At 39.4% G+C, this 18,618-nt stretch overlaps 1 protein-coding gene across 5 annotated transcripts; it reads left to right on the forward strand.

Annotated features, from left to right (window-relative positions):
* The first annotated feature begins 7,154 nt into the window (after positions 1-7,154).
* On the forward strand, positions 7,155-17,185 carry LOC115411132 (oxygen-regulated protein 1-like). Of its 5 annotated transcripts, none has more exons than XM_030123085.1 (5): positions 7,155-7,291; positions 8,305-8,961; positions 9,420-9,585; positions 9,996-13,319; positions 13,359-17,185. In XM_030123085.1, exons 2-5 carry the CDS (start codon positions 8,317-8,319, stop codon positions 16,358-16,360), a joined length of 7,137 nt encoding a protein of 2,378 aa, XP_029978945.1. In that variant the 5' UTR covers positions 7,155-7,291; positions 8,305-8,316; the 3' UTR covers positions 16,361-17,185. The 5 variants fall into 5 exon arrangements, with proteins under 5 accessions (XP_029978945.1, XP_029978947.1, XP_029978943.1 ...); XM_030123087.1 differs by having other exon boundaries at positions 9,996-10,646; positions 15,132-17,185; XM_030123083.1 differs by having other exon boundaries at positions 9,996-17,185.
* Positions 17,186-18,618: the final 1,433 nt, after the last annotated feature.

Here is an 18,618-nt window from a genome sequence, read left to right on the forward strand (position 1 = left end):
AAATAATGAACCGTGTTTGACCTTCGCTCAACTTGTGTGTAAATGAACACAAACGTGTCCTCGACATACATGGGTTTGATATCATATATTTACATTCATGTCTAAAATGAGTAGAGCCGCAGCAGAACAATGTCTAGACACTGTTTGGTATTTTTCTTTCAATAAACACAGTCCGTCTGAGAGCTGTCTCTTACACAGGAAGCGCATTTGTGCTCTTGTTATTGGATTATGAACTTCAAACAAATATCAAACACGTTTCCATTGAAATAGCAAACAGTCCACTTCCAGTTCCCAAAAAGCTGACGGTGTGTTCCTCCCTCTGCGGGTCCGGCCTCCTCTGTCTCTGTGTGGACTCGGACCTACCACTCATATGTGATAATAGCAAAAACTACAATATATAGCGCTGCAGTGCTCTTAAAATGGTCTCAAAATGTATAAAAGTGTGATTCTGCAGTTGAGTATTAGTGGTGTTGTGTGTTTAGTCAGATGTGTTGCCAGTTGCAGCCACCAGGGGTCAGCTGTGCACAGGACTACATGAAGCCCAGTGTCACATTAAACCTTTACAGCTGTGGATCTCTAAAAATGATGCAATAACACACTTACAGAAATAGACACAATACTGTGCAAAAGTCTAAGGTTACCTTTAGTTTTGTTGTGTTTTCAGGGCTGTAATGAGCAGACAAATTCAGATACAAAAAGAAAATACAGAAAATATGTGCACAGTGTTATGAAATCACAAATATTCACAATTAAATGGTAAGTATGGGCTACAGTCAGGATTTAATGTGACCTGTGTTCCCAAAATAATAAGAGATGCATGTGTTATTTTTATTATTTTTAATATTATTTATTGCAGTAAATGTCATATTGTTTGAACAGAAGGGTTAAAGACATGTTAAGTGCAAAGGGAGGCCACAGCAAATTCCTGAGTTTTGTTTTTTTTTTTAACCTGAAAATTTTCTATGCTGTACATAATTCCAGCACATCCTGGTTGTATTTTAATACGAAGCTCAGTGTTGCATATGTGCACTGATTATACCTTTGTTAAAACATCAAACTAATGATGGCCTGAGATTTTTGCACAGTACTGTACATAACAATATCCAGATATGTGCTCCAGCTTTCACTATTTAATACACTTATCAAAAATAAATAAATAAATAATAAACAGTATCATTCTAATCTAACATTACTTACCGGTCTGATCTCCTCACTGGTGGTTTATCATCTCTGATCTGTTTACGTTGAATGCAGGAAAAGTCAGTACAGCCTCAGAGGAACCAGCATTTAAAAAAAAAAAAAAAAAAAAAAAAAAAAAAGCAAAGGCAAGAACAAATAAAAAAAGTAGATGTATTTCTGTTGGAGGGGTTAATCTTTGGAATAACTTAGAAGATCAATTCAAACAGTCTAAAAAATTTAAACTTTTAAAAAGATGCACAAATTAACTATTATTCAAAAATATAGAGTTTAGGATTGACTAAAGAAAACACTGTTTGAAAGATTGGGATTAATGTTGGTAGCTGAGATAAGGACGTGATTTACCTGAATTAAATTAAATATGTATTGTCTTTCGTTGGTTATTTAACAATGACGACACTGAACATTTTTTGTTTGTTTGCTTGTTTTTCATGTGGGAACTCTGTGTTAATTGTAAATAGGGTTAAGCAAAATAAGTCTGTACTTCAGCCTAAACCTTTTCAGTCGCATTGTATATGGAATAATGGATATGTTGTTTTTTTGTTTGTTGTCTGAAGTGATTGACGACCGAATGAACTACTACTACTATGTTACTGTATCTTATTTAAGTTTATTAATTTTAATCAATTATTTGATTTTATTAATTACATCTTATTGTTTTAAATGTCTTAATACTTGTTTAGTTGTTATAGCTCATTATTTTATGATATTTTTAATCTTGTGAAACACTATTACTTGTTTTTGTTGTTTTAATTTCTCTGACTCTGTTTCCTTGCGTTAAGTGTTCATATACATTAAGTTGAGTTAATATAATATAATATAATATAATATAATATAATATAATATAATATATTTTTTATGTGTGACAGTCGAGGACATTTGATTTTCTCTCACCAGTTATTTTATTCCTTGTTGTAATATCACAACCTCCATCCCTCTGCGTGTTTGCTGTTTAATAGATTTAATCATATTAATGGTACATTTATATTGATAATTCCCATTTGTTTTTGCCATATTAAATAATGATTGTATACAAACTTTGAGCTGCAGATAAAGTCAGTTGTGCTTGATGTACCATAATGAATTTAATAAACTGGACTGGACAGAGCTGCTATATGTCCACAAACACAAAGTGAAAATAAGAAGATAACAAGAGGAAAAAATGTTAACATGTCAGCACAGAGCCACCATTTACCTCCTTAATAAAGTGAATTATCAGTTTCATGTTATGAATAGAGCAAATGTATTAATCCCAGTTTGTGAGCATTGCTGAAACTGTACAGAAGCATGCATTTATAATATTTCCCAGGCCATGTCAGAGTCCTTGGGATGATGTTTTGCGAGTGAAGGTGAGAGCACGTGAGCCTGCTGAGCGTCCCATATGGATCCAGGTAAGATGGCGTGGTTCAGTAATCCCTGACAGAAGTCTTGCTGTGTCACGCACAGCCGGGTATTTTAAAGCTTGAGCTTTGCTGTCTTTATCTCCATCAGTTATTCTGCACTGCTTCACATACAGGATCTTGCTCTGACACAGTATAAGTCAGCGTGAATACGTCATACAATAAAAATAGGATTATGTCATAGGTGCTTTTTATAAATAAAAATTGATGATGTGTAATAAAGGTGTGAGAAAGAACAGATTATTTTAGGCTCATCACAAACGGGCCCTCTCTGACCCCTCGGCGGTATATCCATACAATAGACAGCATGTCCATTAAAAGTGATGCAGGAAGTAACCTGTTTGTGAACCCTGGACATCAGGAACACTGATCTTTAACGGCCCGCAGAGACGAGTCAAACAGTAGGCGACTCAGATTCACCACATCCTTTTGTTGTCGGGTTGACACAGAGTCAAGGCCACTGCAGACCGGCTTTATCTTGGCTCTGATGTGTGTTGAAATCTGTGCGCGAAAAATCAGGGAGAAACAACAGCTACGTGCACATTCCTGTGTCTATGTGTGTCTAAATGTATGTTTCATCATCTGCACATGTGTCTGGAAAGTCCATTTGTGTGGCGGTCAGGATGCCAGTGTCTCACACGGGGAGGCCGCCTGTCTCGCCCTCTCTCCACTCCACTCCACTCAGCTCAGCCACTGACCCTTAATCAGAGGAAGGTTGTCTGATGTGAGCACAAACGGATAAATCACTCCTCACCCAGGCTGCGATCTGGGCAGCGTGTAGCCGGGTTGTCCCGTCAGCGGACTGGCCCTCCGCCCGGGCCCTCAAAGGCTAACAGCCATGTGGTATTGAGCCCTTTGGTGAGGAGGTCTCCGACCGCCCCTGCCCTCTGGAGGATAATAGTCTACATTCTGCACATATCAGTATTTATATTACTGTTGAGTGTGCTGCTTGTTGATTCAGTCTATCCTCACATTCTGCACACACTCCTTCACACCAGACACAAGCCTCATCTTTCATCTAGCCATGTACTCTATTTTATTAATACACATTTTACTCATTTTTTTCCCCCTGCAGCCTATATGAAGTGATTTTGTTTTTCTCTTACCTTGATAATCCTGATAAAGGGTAAACATAAAATAAACAAAATACAATGTGAGTAATATTAAAGTTAAACTGAGAATAAAGTGCGACTAATTTTACTCCTAGATCTAAAAGTGATTTTTCACAGCACTTTAGTTAAAAGGAAAGAGAAAAAAATGGTGAATGTTCTTTTCCTTGTCTTTTATAGTCACATTAGAAGTATTACTTCTACTGATATTTTGTATTTGTTTTTAGTGACGGGTTTCGTGCATCTAGAGTGACTTTGTTGTTATAAACTACAGTGAGAACTGTGGAAATAATTTTGATCATATTATGAATTAAAATTATGTTACATATTGCAGTTTTTATGACCTAGAGTGAATTCGCTCACTGAAAATGAAAAAAATACTTATCACCATACATTGATAAGAATAGCTGAATGTGAATATTTAGAACCTGTGTCTGACTTTTTAGTCATATTTTCTTAGAGGAAAACCCTGAAAATCTACAGCCTTCTACCATAACCACATCACTGATAAAAGAATCAAATCTGGCATTAGTCAGTGTTTCCTGATGCCTTCACTGATGTTTTTATTTAAGTGCAAGTAGTAGAATCACAATATAACAAAGAATTAGGTATAAAACTGCTATGCTCTTTACTTTATCGTTGCTGTTTTTTTCCTCATCTTATATAAGTTGATCACATGTTAATGAGAGTCAAAAAATGAAAATGTAAAATAATGCAGTGATGCAAAAAGCACATATTTTTTGTGTCTGAAGTGTCTCAAAATCATATAAATTATTAAAACATTTCATTTCTTTTTCTGTCAAAACACTACTTTGTTTGTCAGTAACTAATTAAAACAGATGCCTGAAAGAAAATTACAGGGATATAAAAACAAGCCCTGAGCGCCTGATTGTAATAACAGGAATAGTGGTCAGTTTGAGTGCAGCCTAATTGAATAATGGTCATATCAGTGAACGAGTGGGAGTGCGGAGTGATTTACCGCACTGAGGAGCGGGCTTATCTCTCCCTGTGTCCCATGCAGGAAACACTGGGATGTCACCAGGCAGATTAAAAGCTTGGCACAGCTGATACAGAGTGCTCAAAATGGACGGGGTGGGGACCTCTGCCTGCCGTGCGAGGGCTTTTGGATGGGAGTCGCCGGGCGGCGGCGGTGGTGGTGTGACCTTATGAGTCCTGTTTGGCAGCGATTCATTCAAAATCTGGGAATTCCACTGGAAGTAAAGACAGGAAAAAAAGTAGCATCATGTAACATGAATGGAATTTTGAACACTAAGCATATTTTTGGCTCAGTGTCTGCCAGGCTGTTTTTTTTTTAACTTTACATTAAATTGATCCCAAAGGAAAAATGGAATTTACATTATTACTGAGCATATTTGGTGTTTATTTTCATTATAGATGCAAAGAGGTGATCTGTGCAGGATTAGATGCCTGGGTTTTAATTAAAGTGAATATGTAACAGTGCTGGCTGGAGTGCAGCTGTATCACTTATAATTGAATTCCTGACAGCTGCAGTGCTTGAGTGATATGAAGCAGTTCTTACAAAGGCTACGAAATGGGCTGGGTACAAAGGCCAAACGTGGCACCACATCAGAGCAAACTGCTGTTATTTTCTTTGTAGCCACCAGTGTGTTTCTTGTGTTTTAAGCTGGAGCTGACGGGGGCCTGTTCTTTATGCCTCTTGAATTGAGGCAATATATGCAGACTGAAGAGAGGTGTTTGATGGGAACACAGGCAGACAGATCTGGAGGAGCAGCTGCATGTGAGGACGCTGGGCCAAATATAGAAAGGGGACAAGGGCCAAAACATATCACACATTTTTTCCCATTAACAGCATAGGTTTGAATCTAACTTGGCGCCAATTAGTTGCTGTATAGGCTTAAAAATAGAGCATAGCAGGGGTGGCGATACACCCGGAACGCAGAGACAGATATCTCTGTCATGGCGGCGTGTGATTTCACATGTAATCATGTGAAGGGAAAATAACAGTATTCATATCACCAGCTGGTTCATTATAACTCCATGACGTGGAAGGTTATGTGACAAATGGAGCTGCAGACGCTTGTTGCTAGTACCTGTCATACTACTCTGAGTGCACACATTCAGCTCAGGCCTATTTCCAGCCCGATTCAGGTTCTGTTTGACAGGATCTGCGCCGCTCTATCAGGGGGACCAGCCGTTCCTACCCGCTCCGTTTCAACATTTGCTTGTCTCTTATCTCTGCAGTGGAGGGCTGGAATGAGGGGCATGCAGGCTTCGGGCCTACCTGTTTACTCTGAGGGCTTCCTCCATTGTTCCCCCCAGTTTCCTTTGAAAGATTTTTCACATTTTTGTGCTGGTTGTTGTTTTGGGAACAGGTCACAGGCTGGGCACATGGGAGCCTCCTGTGGGATTTTAAATCTCTGTCTGGTCAGGCTCAGCAGGAATTCTTTCCTACGACACCATACTGTATCGCCTCTTTTATACACACCTGAGATATTTTTACAGCACTTAACTCTACAGCATGACTGAGTATTATCGCTTTATCCTTTTTAAGTGAGTTGAAACCTGATAACTTATGTATTTTCCTTTGATTTGTTCAGTTCAGCCTCAGGTTCACAGTGGAATGAAGTCATCCCTTCTACGCTAAGCTCTTTCACTACAAAAATAGACTCAGTTCACTTCAGTTTTTGGTGGCTGTTATGCAACCCCTGATAGTTCCCAGTTAAGCATAAACATGACCAGTTAATACCCCAGTAATACCCTACTAAACCTAATCTACTAAAGTTCACTACCCATCTAAACTTAACAGTCTTTCTAGAAATATCCCTATTGTTTCAGTATGTATTTTCAAATCGCTAAAAGTGTTTCCATGTAGTTACTTTTAGCCGGCTTCTTTTAACACGCGTCTTATTTTAACACCCTCATCCTCTGAACCCTCTGAACAGTACAAAAGTCTTAATTTGGTTGTTATTCAGTTGTAAGCAGGTGGTCTCTGAGGGTCCGGCAAATATACAGCCCTTAATCCTTATTATCTAAAGAAGTCTCCAATGAGATTACAAACCTGCAGAAAAACACAACCGGATATCTACCAAGCACCTGCTGCTGGAGAAAATAAAAGATGTTTGTTTTATGTATTTGTATTTTTTAAGACTAATCTCAGGTTATTATATTGATGACTAAATTACATGTGAAATATTTAGTGTCTATTGTTTACTTTTGTTGTTTTTAATGTAAAATTTTGGAGTTATTTAATTGTGATGATGATGTTTGAGGCTGTGACGGTACATTCCATTAAAACCTAAAGGCCTGTATAATGTACCTCGTAGTATTATGGATATATCGCAGCTGTCTTAGTCCAATTCTTCAGCCCGCTGTGGCAGCTCTAGGTGGGTCTGTGTGACACACCTTGCCGAAGAGGATTTTCAAGCATCGCACTTGCAGTGGAGATTAACTTTAAGCAAAGATTAAGCAAATTGATTGTGATGGTGTCTCCCGAAATACACAGTTGCTGTGCAGTTTGCTCAGCGGTCGTCATGATGTAGAGCACGGAATAACGTTTTCATGGACCTGCTTGGAAAAGTGGGAAATTTCACCATGTTGACATAGGTGAGTACATTTTATGATCTCTTAAGTGAAATAAATTCAGGTAAATTTATTCTACTTGTTTACCTCCAGGTACAACAGTTAATTATGATATGGCTGTTAAATTTTCATCGGATTTTGTTTTAGTTTTGTTCCAATAATAAATATTTCTTTATTATTCTTAAAATTAAAAATGATCTAATGTTCGTCTTCTGATAAATATTAACAACTATTATAACTATTACCTCAATAAAAAAAGGCCATTAGTTTTTAATTTATTTTATTAGAATCACTATTCATAGGAGAATATTCATTATTTTATGACGTATTTTGGTGTCTAAATACAATCAATCATCAACTTTGAAATGTAAGAGTGACTTACATTGTATTCATATCATATTAAACATTTGCTTCTTTTTATTCACATTACTACATATTATACAATAAAAGCACTATACTTATGTGTTATGTAAAATTACTGCAATTCACCAACAATTTTACAAAAATCAATAATGTATTGGGTAAATTCAGAGAAAAAAACCTTATAAACATGTATACATTTCTCTATGTGTTGTTACATGCTTTGCTGTGTTGAGATAATTAAATAAGTGATCATGCTGATCACGTGGGTTGTTTTCCCAGAGGTCAGTCTGGTCATGTAGCCTGATGTCCACCTTCAAATGAAGTAAACAGCATATGCTTCTAAGACGTCACTCAGTTGTTTGCACATCATTATTTCTTTAATGGAATTATATATTTGTTGAGATGCAGCTGTCTATTTTGACATCTGACTAGCCTGGTTGATTGTTTGTTTTTATGTTATAATTATGTATTACTGTATGATTCACAGCTTACATTTCACATTTATAGAATCTAAAACTATGTCTAAGTATAATAATTTACTGCAACAATTGTAAAAGTTTTCTATATAAAAGCAATTTTTTTTTTTTCCAAATAACTCCGAAAGCAAATGTTTGTTAAAATCATCCCTACTGTGTCTCACTTTCTGATGAATGTCTTTTTCATCATCGGTCCAGACAATCCAGGTAATGATGAACGAGACTGGGTTCCGGAGGACCCTCCCTGACCAGTTATCAGGGAGTGGGCACACCTTTGGCACGCCACGTCAGACCAGCATCACCAACCCCATCCTGTCAAAGCGGGTCTGCTTCTACAAAAGTGGAGACCCTCAGTTTAATGGTCTACGTATGGTCATCAATAACCGTACTTTTAAAACCTTTGATGCACTCTTGGACAGTTTGTCTAAAAAGGTTCCACTGCCATTTGGAGTGAGAAACATTACCACCCCTCGGGGGGTCCATGCAATCTGTAACTTGGACGAACTAGAGGATGGGAAGTCCTACATCTGTTCTGACAGCCGAAAGGTGAAACCAATCAATCTAGCAGTGGCCAGGAAGAAGCTGCCTCCTTGGTACCACGCTCGGCCTGTTAGTTCTCGCCGAAGGACAGTCCAAAAGGCCAGGTTTTTCCCCGGACACAGCATCCGCAGACAGGAGCCACTGGTTATGCGAACTCCAAAGAAGCTACTGGTCTTTTGCAATGGTGACCCCTCCATCAAACGCAGTGTGGTGCTTCACAAGAGGACTACACCTACATTTGAGTCTATCCTGGGATATATTTCAGAGCTGATGCAGTTCCCTGTGGTGAAATTACACACTCCTGATGGAAGACGTGTGAGTGTTCTGTTAAACTACAACACAACACATATACAGGAAGAGTAAATTTGACAAAAAAAAAAAAAAAAAGCCATTCAATACTATTTAAAGAATAACATTTTGGGCTTTGATAACAATATTGACCCATTTAAGACTGAGTTAAAACTAGCCTGTAAATCACCATCACATGAGCAGAGAAAGTGTTAAGCCTCTTTGGCCACTCACCCTAATACCCAGCACTGCATTCTGGGATACTGCATTGCAAGGCTGTAGGTCAAGGATCTATTGTAAATTGAGAACCTGTTGGTATTGAAAGGTGTTTAATTATACAGATTTGTTACACAATTACAACACATGCATGTAATATTCAATAATATCATGGGCCAATTTGATTAGCATTAAGATCTATTTATTATTTTAAAGAAGTGTTGTGCTACTTAATCTTGTTGACAAATTCCTGTATCTGTCCTCTACAGGTGGATGGTCTCCCTGGCTTGATAATGTGCTCTGGGACTGTAGTGGCTGTAGGCAGGGAGCCTTTCAAGCCTTCAAACTATACTGCAAAGAAATCAGCATCTCCAACATCTCCAACACAACTGCCAAGCAAGCGGATGGGTGGTAGAAGACTGAAGGCTGTAAACCGTAAGTGGGCATATATATACATGTATATATATGGGTTTTAGATCAATTTCACCACAATCATTTGATTTTATTTAGTTAATGAGAACAGTAATGATATTTTAGATTGAATGTAGTTCAGTAGATCTTTATTGATATGTCATACAGTGCATCTGCAGTAATCTATCAGCTCTGAAGGGATGAAGATTGTGAAAGTGCTGAGGCATTGATTTGTATAATACCACAGATGACCCACATACACTCTGTATGTGGCTATCAGCTATTGTTCTGCACCAGCTGTGAGCCATCTGATGACTCTTCTTTTTCTCTCTTTCATGTTTTTTGGACGTCTTCTTCAAATTGCCTACCTCTTCTCCACTACCTGCCTGATATTCCTTTTTTTGCCTGCTTGGTACCCTTGACTGACTGAAAAGGCAAAAAGAAAACTCCATCAAACACTTCTAAGTCAAGGATTTTCTCTCCCTCATCAGAGAGGTACATCGTGAGTCAGATTCAGAACTCCATTACAGAGAGTTTGTGCAACCCCACAAACTCAGTAGAGTTGGAGTCAAGCCGCATACTGGATTCAGGTGGAGAGACGGAGATGGAGACCTGCCTCGGCAATGGAGCTGAAGGGCAGGACTGTGCATTGCCCACAGATGATGATATTGAGAAGTCCTTTCGGGTGAATCAAGACGGGAGCATGACAGTAGAGATGAGGGTCCGGCTGACAATTAAAGAAGAGGAGACTGTCCATTGGACTACCACCCTGACCCGCTCCACTGTAGCCAATCAGCTTACTTTTTTACCAGACCTTGAACAAGAAGAGGAAATCTGCTCAGCAAAATCAAACCCTAAAGACTTACACACTCCCTCTACTGCCATAGAAACCACCAAAAAGGAGGATCCGACATCACTGGGCAACGAAGCTTTCAGTCAGAACAGCTTTGAGGAGGATAAAATCCAAGTGCATACAGATGAAGTGTCGACTCAGACGACACCAACCCCAGGACAAATGCACATTAAAGAAAAGCAAACCTCTGTGGAGAGCATCACATCAGTGACAGCAGACGGGATTCAGGAAGGTATGGTTGGTTCTTACTCCTACAGAGAACAGATAGAAAATGTAGCCATGACAGAGCAGTACTGCATGGTCAAGCAGAGTAGCACTAGACCAGTGCCCAAACCTAGAAGACTTGGCTCTGTGGATGCAAATAGTAGACAAATTTCTACTTTCAAATCAGCTGAGATCCTACAGATTGAATCCAGTGAGGAGGAGGTCACTGAGACGGTCATGCATATCTATGAGCAGCAGACCTGCCAGGACAATTTCCTTGCGAATTTTTATACACAGGGTATGTCTGCATCTGCAATTACTGTTTGCAGGCCAGCTACTTCAGACACAGGACATCTGTCATCTAGTAGTGAGTTTGAACCTGAACCCTTGAGACCCTCAACAGCCTCTGAGTCTATTAGTATCTGGCAGGCTGAAAGCATGTCCCTAACATCAGATTTAACCTTGCCATCATTAAAAAGAGGTGCAATTCAGGCAACAAATGCTCACCAACAATCCCAAAAGCTGACAAAAAGCAAAGGCAATCCCAAACAAAGAGAGGTCAATAACAGTAAGCGGGTTTCTGCAAAACCCAAAGTGACCAACAAACGAATACCTGAAAAAAGGCAAAAAGAAAATTCTGGAGAGGCAACTGAGAAGCGAAAGAAAGGGAAAACTTTCTCCAGTGCTGGGTTCATCAAGAGAATTTATGGGACATCATCCAAAAACATGATGAAGCTTAAAAAGAGACAAGCACAAAATAAGGATGGAGGTGTTACAACAAAAAGCTTGCAGGTGTCAGATGACACAATCATAAAAGACCCAGACATCCCAACCGCACAAGAAAATATGAAAAATGCTGTTTCTCTTGAAAAAGACAGACTGAGCGTTTCTCCTCCTGAAGTAAGCCAACTAAAGGGAACACTGAAACGGCAGACATCAATGCATCAGGAAAAAAAGAGCCAAAATGATTGCAGTGATCTCAGTGAAAGCATGTCACTGCCTGCTTTTAACTCCTCCAGCTCTGTTACTAATGAATATGTAGCAGAGTGGCTGGAGAAAGCCCAAGTAAAATGCACTGTCAATGGAGGAGAGGAAAGTAAACCAAAAGCAGTTGCTCATGTAGACTCAGAGAGTGGCAGGTCAAAAGATGAGCTCTGTGTGATGAGTGTGGCAGAAGAAGAGACGTCCAAAATGCAAACTGTGAATACCAAGTCGCTGCCAGAGAATGTGCTTACTAGTAGTGTAAAACAAAGAATCCAATGCTTCGAAAGCAAATCATCTGATTCATCAGTGAAGAAAGCTGCAGTAACTCAGCAAATGGTTCATAAAACCAATCAGACCATCACCACAGATGCAGAGCACAGTTTAACTCAGAAAAACACAGATGAAATAAAACCCCTCTCCAATGGCATCAGTTATGAAATAAGTCCACTATCTACTAACATTCCAACAGAAACACCATCAGACATCGAGGTGGAAAGTAAATCAAGACCAATCAAAATCCAATTTCAGGAAGCAACACTTCTGAATACACCTTCAATGGATCTGCCACCACCACCTCCACCTGAGAGCCTGGTAGAGTTATCAGTCGCAGAAAAATATGGGATGGATTTATCTTCAGTAGCCAGCAGCCCATTATATAGGGTCTCATCAGTGAGCAGTCATATGTCGGAAATTCCACCATTATCTGTCACCCCTGCATCTGACAAGGCCATTTCACCTACCGACCACACAATGGAAATGACAACATCGATTGAGACTGACAATCCTTCAACGCTGAAGGAAACACCATTACCAAGAGTTCCATCTGTTAAAAGGGTCCCGTTGGTCAGTAATCTGTCTCTTGAAAGGAAAATGTCTCTGAGGAGGGAGTCTGTGGATAAATACACTTTATGTAGTGATGTCCCATCATCCACTGACATCAACATAGTGGGCGATAATGTGTTGCTCAATGGCATTTGTTTAACAGAGAAACAGCAAACACCAGAAGAGACACACCAATCAAGCAGCACCTTAGATTTGATGAGCAGTGAGTCGTGTTGTACATCTGCATCTCCTGCTAGTTTCACGTCAGAAGAGAGAGAGTCATCTGCCAGTATTTTATCAAGTGAAGCTACAACACCAAGTAGCCTCCTGTGTAAAAAAACAAAGACTATAAAAACATTATCCTCAACTCAGAAAGAAGCACCATCTCCTAAACCCTTGGTGAAAAATGTGAAACAGATAAACAGTCCATCTCCAGAAAGAAAACCCCAAATGAAGAAATTCTCCTCTGAAGTTTCTAATACTGCTCCAAAATCATCTTTGTTACATAATCATCCTTCTGAGAAAACTATGTCACCAAATGTTGGAAAGAGAAAAATTGCCACACCACCTGCTAGTCCTGCCAGTGAAAGAAAGCAGAACCTTCATAAATCCAAACAGCAAAAGATAACATCTCCATATTCTCAATCTCTTGACATGGTGTCACCACCTGTGAAGCAGAGGTCAAATAGACTCTCCAGAAACCTTTCCTCTGACAGTGCATCAGAAGAAGCAAACCGAGCACAAAGAAAACCATCACCTCAAAGAATGCTTCACCAAACACCTCAACCAACACAAGGAAGAACAGAAAAAACACAAAAGAGTGACACTTTCATGCCCCTCAAAATTTCTCCAACACATGAAATCATGGCAAAAATGTCAGATGATCTTACAAATGCACATGAAGAGAAATCTATGAAAGATATGCAAATAATGTCAGAGCCATTAAACATTTCAAACCAGCTAAACATGAAACCTGTACTTGAGAAGATTTGCTCTTCAATTAAGTCAATTAGACAATCGAACGAACGCCGATCGTGTCTAGAAAGGTCCAACAGCTTACCTGACTTTTCCTCTCATGTGGCCTCTATATTTGGCTCATCATCAAAAGCTCTTCTTGCTTTCTTATCTATCATGAGCCTGAAGGACAACATGCCCAATCTAAACGTAGATGTGCTGAATGCAGATAACGTAACCTGTGCTGAAGCTTTACAAATGATCGATTCTCTCAGTGAAATTGCCAGCATTGAGGATTCTTACAAGTTAAAAAACAGTTTGTCAAATTTACAACAATCTGCTTCGCAGCAGCTGCTGCAAAACTGGAGGGATTTCCAGCAATTTAGTAACAAATGCGAAAGTAGCTGCTCTACCCCAAATTATGCAGAGCAAGGACTTTTAGGTAAGGTTGGTCAACAAAAAGTCACTGAAGAGAATCATATTGATGAAGTAATAGATAATCTTGATATTCCAGAGGTACTTAAGGAAGAACTGGCTTCTCTTTCAAAGGCTGTCAGCATGACCAAAAAAGAGGATTCAGTGTTAAATCAATGTAATTTCTCTTCTGATGATGCTTTTTATGCTAGTGATACAGCTCAGGAAGACAAAGCTAATGTTGATGTTGGCTCAACTGCGGTAAAAAAATCCACAGACATTAAACAATCCAAATTAGTCAGCGTCAAGGTAAATCTTGCAAAAGGGCAGGACATGTCAAGTGCCAATAAGGTTGCAGAACAGAATCAAAATCAGCATGTGCACAAGGAAAGTGAATTATCTGACCCTGAAAGTAACTCTGAGCAGGAAGGGCAACTAAGCGCTAACTGCTATGTGGAGCTGAACATAAGCAGGAACAAAAGCAGATCAGGCCTAGATAGTGAAAGTAATCTGGTCAAGGAGGAGCAGCTAAAGGATGGACGTAAGGACATGAGTAACAAAGACGTTCAGTCTAAACCTGCAAAACCATCTAAATTAGAGACAAAACAGCCCAATCAAACAGGTTGTATGGGATTAGATATGAGTGCTGATGAAGATGCTTCAGATGTAGATGAGGCACCTTCCTCAGAGGGAGAACAGCAAGATGTTGAACCAAAGAGACTCAAGGTGATTGTTGAGGAAAGTTTATCTGATGCTGAGAACGAGCAACAAGATGTTGAACCTAAGCAGCTGAAGGTTATAGTTAAGGAACATTTGTCTAATACTGAGAAAGAACTTCAAGAGGCTGAATCAAAGAGACTTAATGTTATTGTTGAGGAAAGTTTGTCCGATGCTGAGGAGGAGGAGGAAAGTATAGAGGAGGAAGAACATGTTTTGAATACTATTGAGGAGGAGGAGGATCAAGAGGAACTAATAGAGACAAAAGTTAAGTTAAGCTCAGAAGATGAAAACAGTAAAACAAACAATAACAGTCTCAGCAACATAATAGATAGAACTAGCTTAATAAATTATACTGAATCTTGTAATTTTGATGCAGAAGGGGATAGTGGGAATGACCACAGCAGCTATACTGACCATGCAGACATAGAGCAGCCAAAGACAGATGAACAGTTCAGAAGCTCAACAGAACTGAGCAACTGTGAGAAAGAGCTCAACTCAGATGACAAACATGTTACAGACAGATACATAGATGAGAGTACAGAATATCAGCAGGCAAAACTGTCAGGAAATGAAAAAATCAAACATCACTCTGAAGATATTATATCACATTCTGTTGCAGAGAGAGTAAGTCTTCTGGAAAAGCAAGTTGCTAATACCCACAACAGGAGTTCAAACACCAGAAGTTCCTCACAGAGAAATGTTCATTTTGTTTCTGACGTTGAGGATTCGTCCTCGGAGTCTCCCTCGCCCCAGTCAGATCTCTGCGCCAGCTCAGCGCCTCAGTCATCATTATCTTTCAGCTACGATTCCAGTAATGTTATAACTACACAGCCAGAAGGCAACAGGGTCAAATCCATCAGGGAGATGTTCCTGGCAAAGAGTGCCACCGATGTTCAGCAAGGCCAAATATGTTATCCGGGCCCAAAAACATCAGATCTTTGTGATTTAAGAGCAGAAACCTCAGTTAGTGGTGGCTATCAGTCTCAGACTTCAAGTGACTTGTCAAGTGGTGAAGATGATTCATCCCGTAAATCCATCACTAAAGGTTTTGTGAGGAGAACAATTGAAAGGCTTTATGGCAAGAAAGACTCCCATTCAGATGTAGATGAAATAAGTGAAAGACCCCCATCTGCACCCAAACAGAAAAAGAAAGATCATACAAGCATTTTCTCTCCCTTCCATACAGCCACTTGTAAAGCAATGTCTGAGTTATCTTATTTTAATTCCACTAATGCACTGGACACCTTGACTGAAGCAAGACGATGCCTTGCTTTTAATGCCCAAGTCGGGCCTGGAGACAGTCTTACTGTCGATGAAGGACGGTGGCTTCTCAGGGACAACACACTGATTAGAAAGTCTGTTTCAGATCCTGTTGGAATAAATAAAACCTTGTCGAACTCTCCGCAAAAGGAAGAACTGTGTGAGGACACAGAGGACAACTCTCCATATTCACTTTTCAATACGAAGTCGGATGAGGAAGATAACAAAAAGTCATTTTCAAGAAAGTGCACCTACTTTTCTTTGCCTCATGGCAGTGACTCAGATCCATGTCAGGATGATTTAAGTAGTGTGAGCAAGAGCAGCATGAACGGAGACACCCTGACAGAGACTAAGGACGACTCAGAAGACACGAAAACATGGGCAGAAAGGAACGGTACACTGCCTGGTGTTATTAGTGACTTTAAGATGATGGATAACAAAGTACATCCACTAGTTGAGGTTCCACCTGATGGTGAGGTTGTAGTAGCGCAGCCTGTTAAAAATCAATCAGTTGTGAACAAAAGGTATGAACCTGACATGTTGGACTTTTTGTATAATTTTTGTGGTCAACACTGTCCCATTCTGTAAAGTCACTATGTCTAACTTTCAAATAGAGATCCCACACTCACAACAAAAGGACTTTTTTTGTTTAAATAAATGTACATTGTTTGGGTTGTGTACATTACTTTGACATTGGTGCCTACACATTTGAATGTTGCCATAGCTTTGGCATAACAAGCAATCACTCATCATTTGAGCTAACTGCTGAATGTGGAACAATGTGTCATGGAGGCACGAGCCAATATGTAAACATTTATTCATCCTGTATGTATATTTTACCATCTAAGTTCAGAGCTTGTGGTGCGATTAGCCAGTTTATGCTTGTTGTTCCTCATAAAAATAGCAGCTGTCTTTTTTTGTAACACCTTGATGTTGTATTTGCCATGCACACTCCAGAGCAGCTCTTTCTTATAGATCGCCTGTCAACAGAGCTAGTACCCAGAGCATTACTGTAATCTTGTTTTAAAACTCTTAAAACAGATCAAGTCCCCGCAGATGTCAGGCAACAAGGCCAATCCCCACCGCAATGTTAACAAGTCAGTTCATGGTTGCAGCTCTGGTTTGACCAAGAGCTGAGGTCAATAGGGTGCTGTTACTATTCTTAGTCACTGAAAAACTCTAAGTCAAACAGTTATGTGCATACTGTAGTTAATGTCAGTTTAATGCTTGACACAAGTTTTGTAACTTGGTTGTGTAAAGTGTAAATTTTCAGTCTTCAAAAAGTAACCATAGCTTAAGATCTATGTTAACTGTCTTTATGATGTAGTATGATGGATTTTCTGGTTTACAATGTGGCAGCTGTGACAACTTTGTCTTTTAAATGTGTGATAATAAAAGTGTGTGTTTACAAATGCTGGTTTCCTCTTTTGTTTAGTGCTTTCTTCCAGACTCACTTCAATCAGTTTCAATCTTCATGGCACCTCATCTACACTGAACAAAAATATAAATGCAACACTTTTGTTTTTGCTCCCATTTTTCATGAGCTGAACTCAAAGATCTAAAACTTTTTCTGTGTACACACAAGGTTTATTTCTCTCAAATATTGTTCACAAATCTGTCTAAATTTGTGTTAGTGAACACTTCTCCTTTGCTGAGATAATCCACCCACCTCACAGGTGAGGCATATCAAGATGCTGATTAGATGATCATTGTACAGGTGTGCCTTAGGCTGGCCACAATAAAAGGCCACTCTAAAATGTGCAGTTTTATCACACAGCACAATACCACAGATGTCACAAGTTTTGAGGGAATATGCAATTGGCATACTGACTTCAGGAATGTCCACCAGAGCTTTTGCCTGTGAATTGAATGTTCATTTCTCTACCATAGCCATCTCCAAAGCTGTTTCAGAGAATTCTTGAAGACTCCATGAGGAAAATGGTGGTCACACCAAATACTGACTGGTTTTCTGACCCCCCTGGACCACCCAATACAGTAAAACTGCACATTTTAGAGTGGCCTTTTATTGTGGCCAGCCTAAGGCACACCTGTGCAATAATCCTGCTGTCTAATCAGCATTTTGATATGCCACATCTGTGAGGTGGATGGATTATCTCAGCAAAGGACAAAGGAGAAGTTCTCACTAACACAGATTTAGACAAATTTATGAACAATATTTGAGAGAAATAGGCCTTTTGCGTACATAGAAAGAGTTTTAGATTGTTGAGTTCAGCTCATGAAAAATGGGAGCAAAAACGAAAGTGTTGCATTTATATTTTTGTTCAGTGTAAGTGTCAGATAATCAGGTCGATTTGAATAAAAATCAAAAATAACAAGACGACTGGTGTGTTAAAGATACCTTAGGAGGCTTAGCTCAGTTGTTTTCTCCAGCTGATCATTATCGGACCTCTGAGGAGAAGCGGAGACCTCTGTTTTCTCACTCTCTCCCTGAGGAAGTATCAGTGTTGTTCTAAGGTTGTTTTGTTTCTCAGAAGTTGCCATCAAGCTGGCCTGTGTTGTGACAGGAGCATCGAGGAATGCACTAAGAGGGGCCGGTGTTTACATCTGCAACTACAAAGAGGAAAATGACAGCTCACATATTTTATCTCGTATTAATGAATCTTCAAAACTATTCACATTCATTTACCTATCATGGCTGAGGAGCTAAGGACTGTGTCTGCAACCTGGGAAACCAATACAAGGCCATATGACTTAAATAACAGACTGACCACAAATAGTTAAGTTTGACCACAAGATGGCACAAAACATCAACAAAGCAACTATGAATACAGTCAGAAATCAAATGTCATTACAAAGCACAAAGAGAACAAACCAAAAACACAACT

The sequence above is a fragment of the Sphaeramia orbicularis genome, chromosome 20 (assembly GCF_902148855.1).
Source record: "Sphaeramia orbicularis chromosome 20, fSphaOr1.1, whole genome shotgun sequence".
Taxonomy (NCBI): Eukaryota; Metazoa; Chordata; class Actinopteri; order Kurtiformes; family Apogonidae; genus Sphaeramia; species Sphaeramia orbicularis.

What these genes read in the sequence shown, in the direction of transcription:
- LOC115411132 (XM_030123083.1), top strand. Translation starts at nt 8,317, where the DNA reads ATGATGAACGAGACTGGGTTCCGGAGGACCCTCCCTGACCAGTTATCA. An exon ending in ACACTCCTGATGGAAGACGT is followed by an intron (nt 8,962 to 9,419) that starts GTGAGTGTTCTG and finishes TGTCCTCTACAG; the next exon opens with GTGGATGGTCTCCCTGGCTT. An exon ending in AAGACTGAAGGCTGTAAACC is followed by an intron (nt 9,586 to 9,995) that starts GTAAGTGGGCAT and finishes CTGACTGAAAAG; the next exon opens with GCAAAAAGAAAACTCCATCA.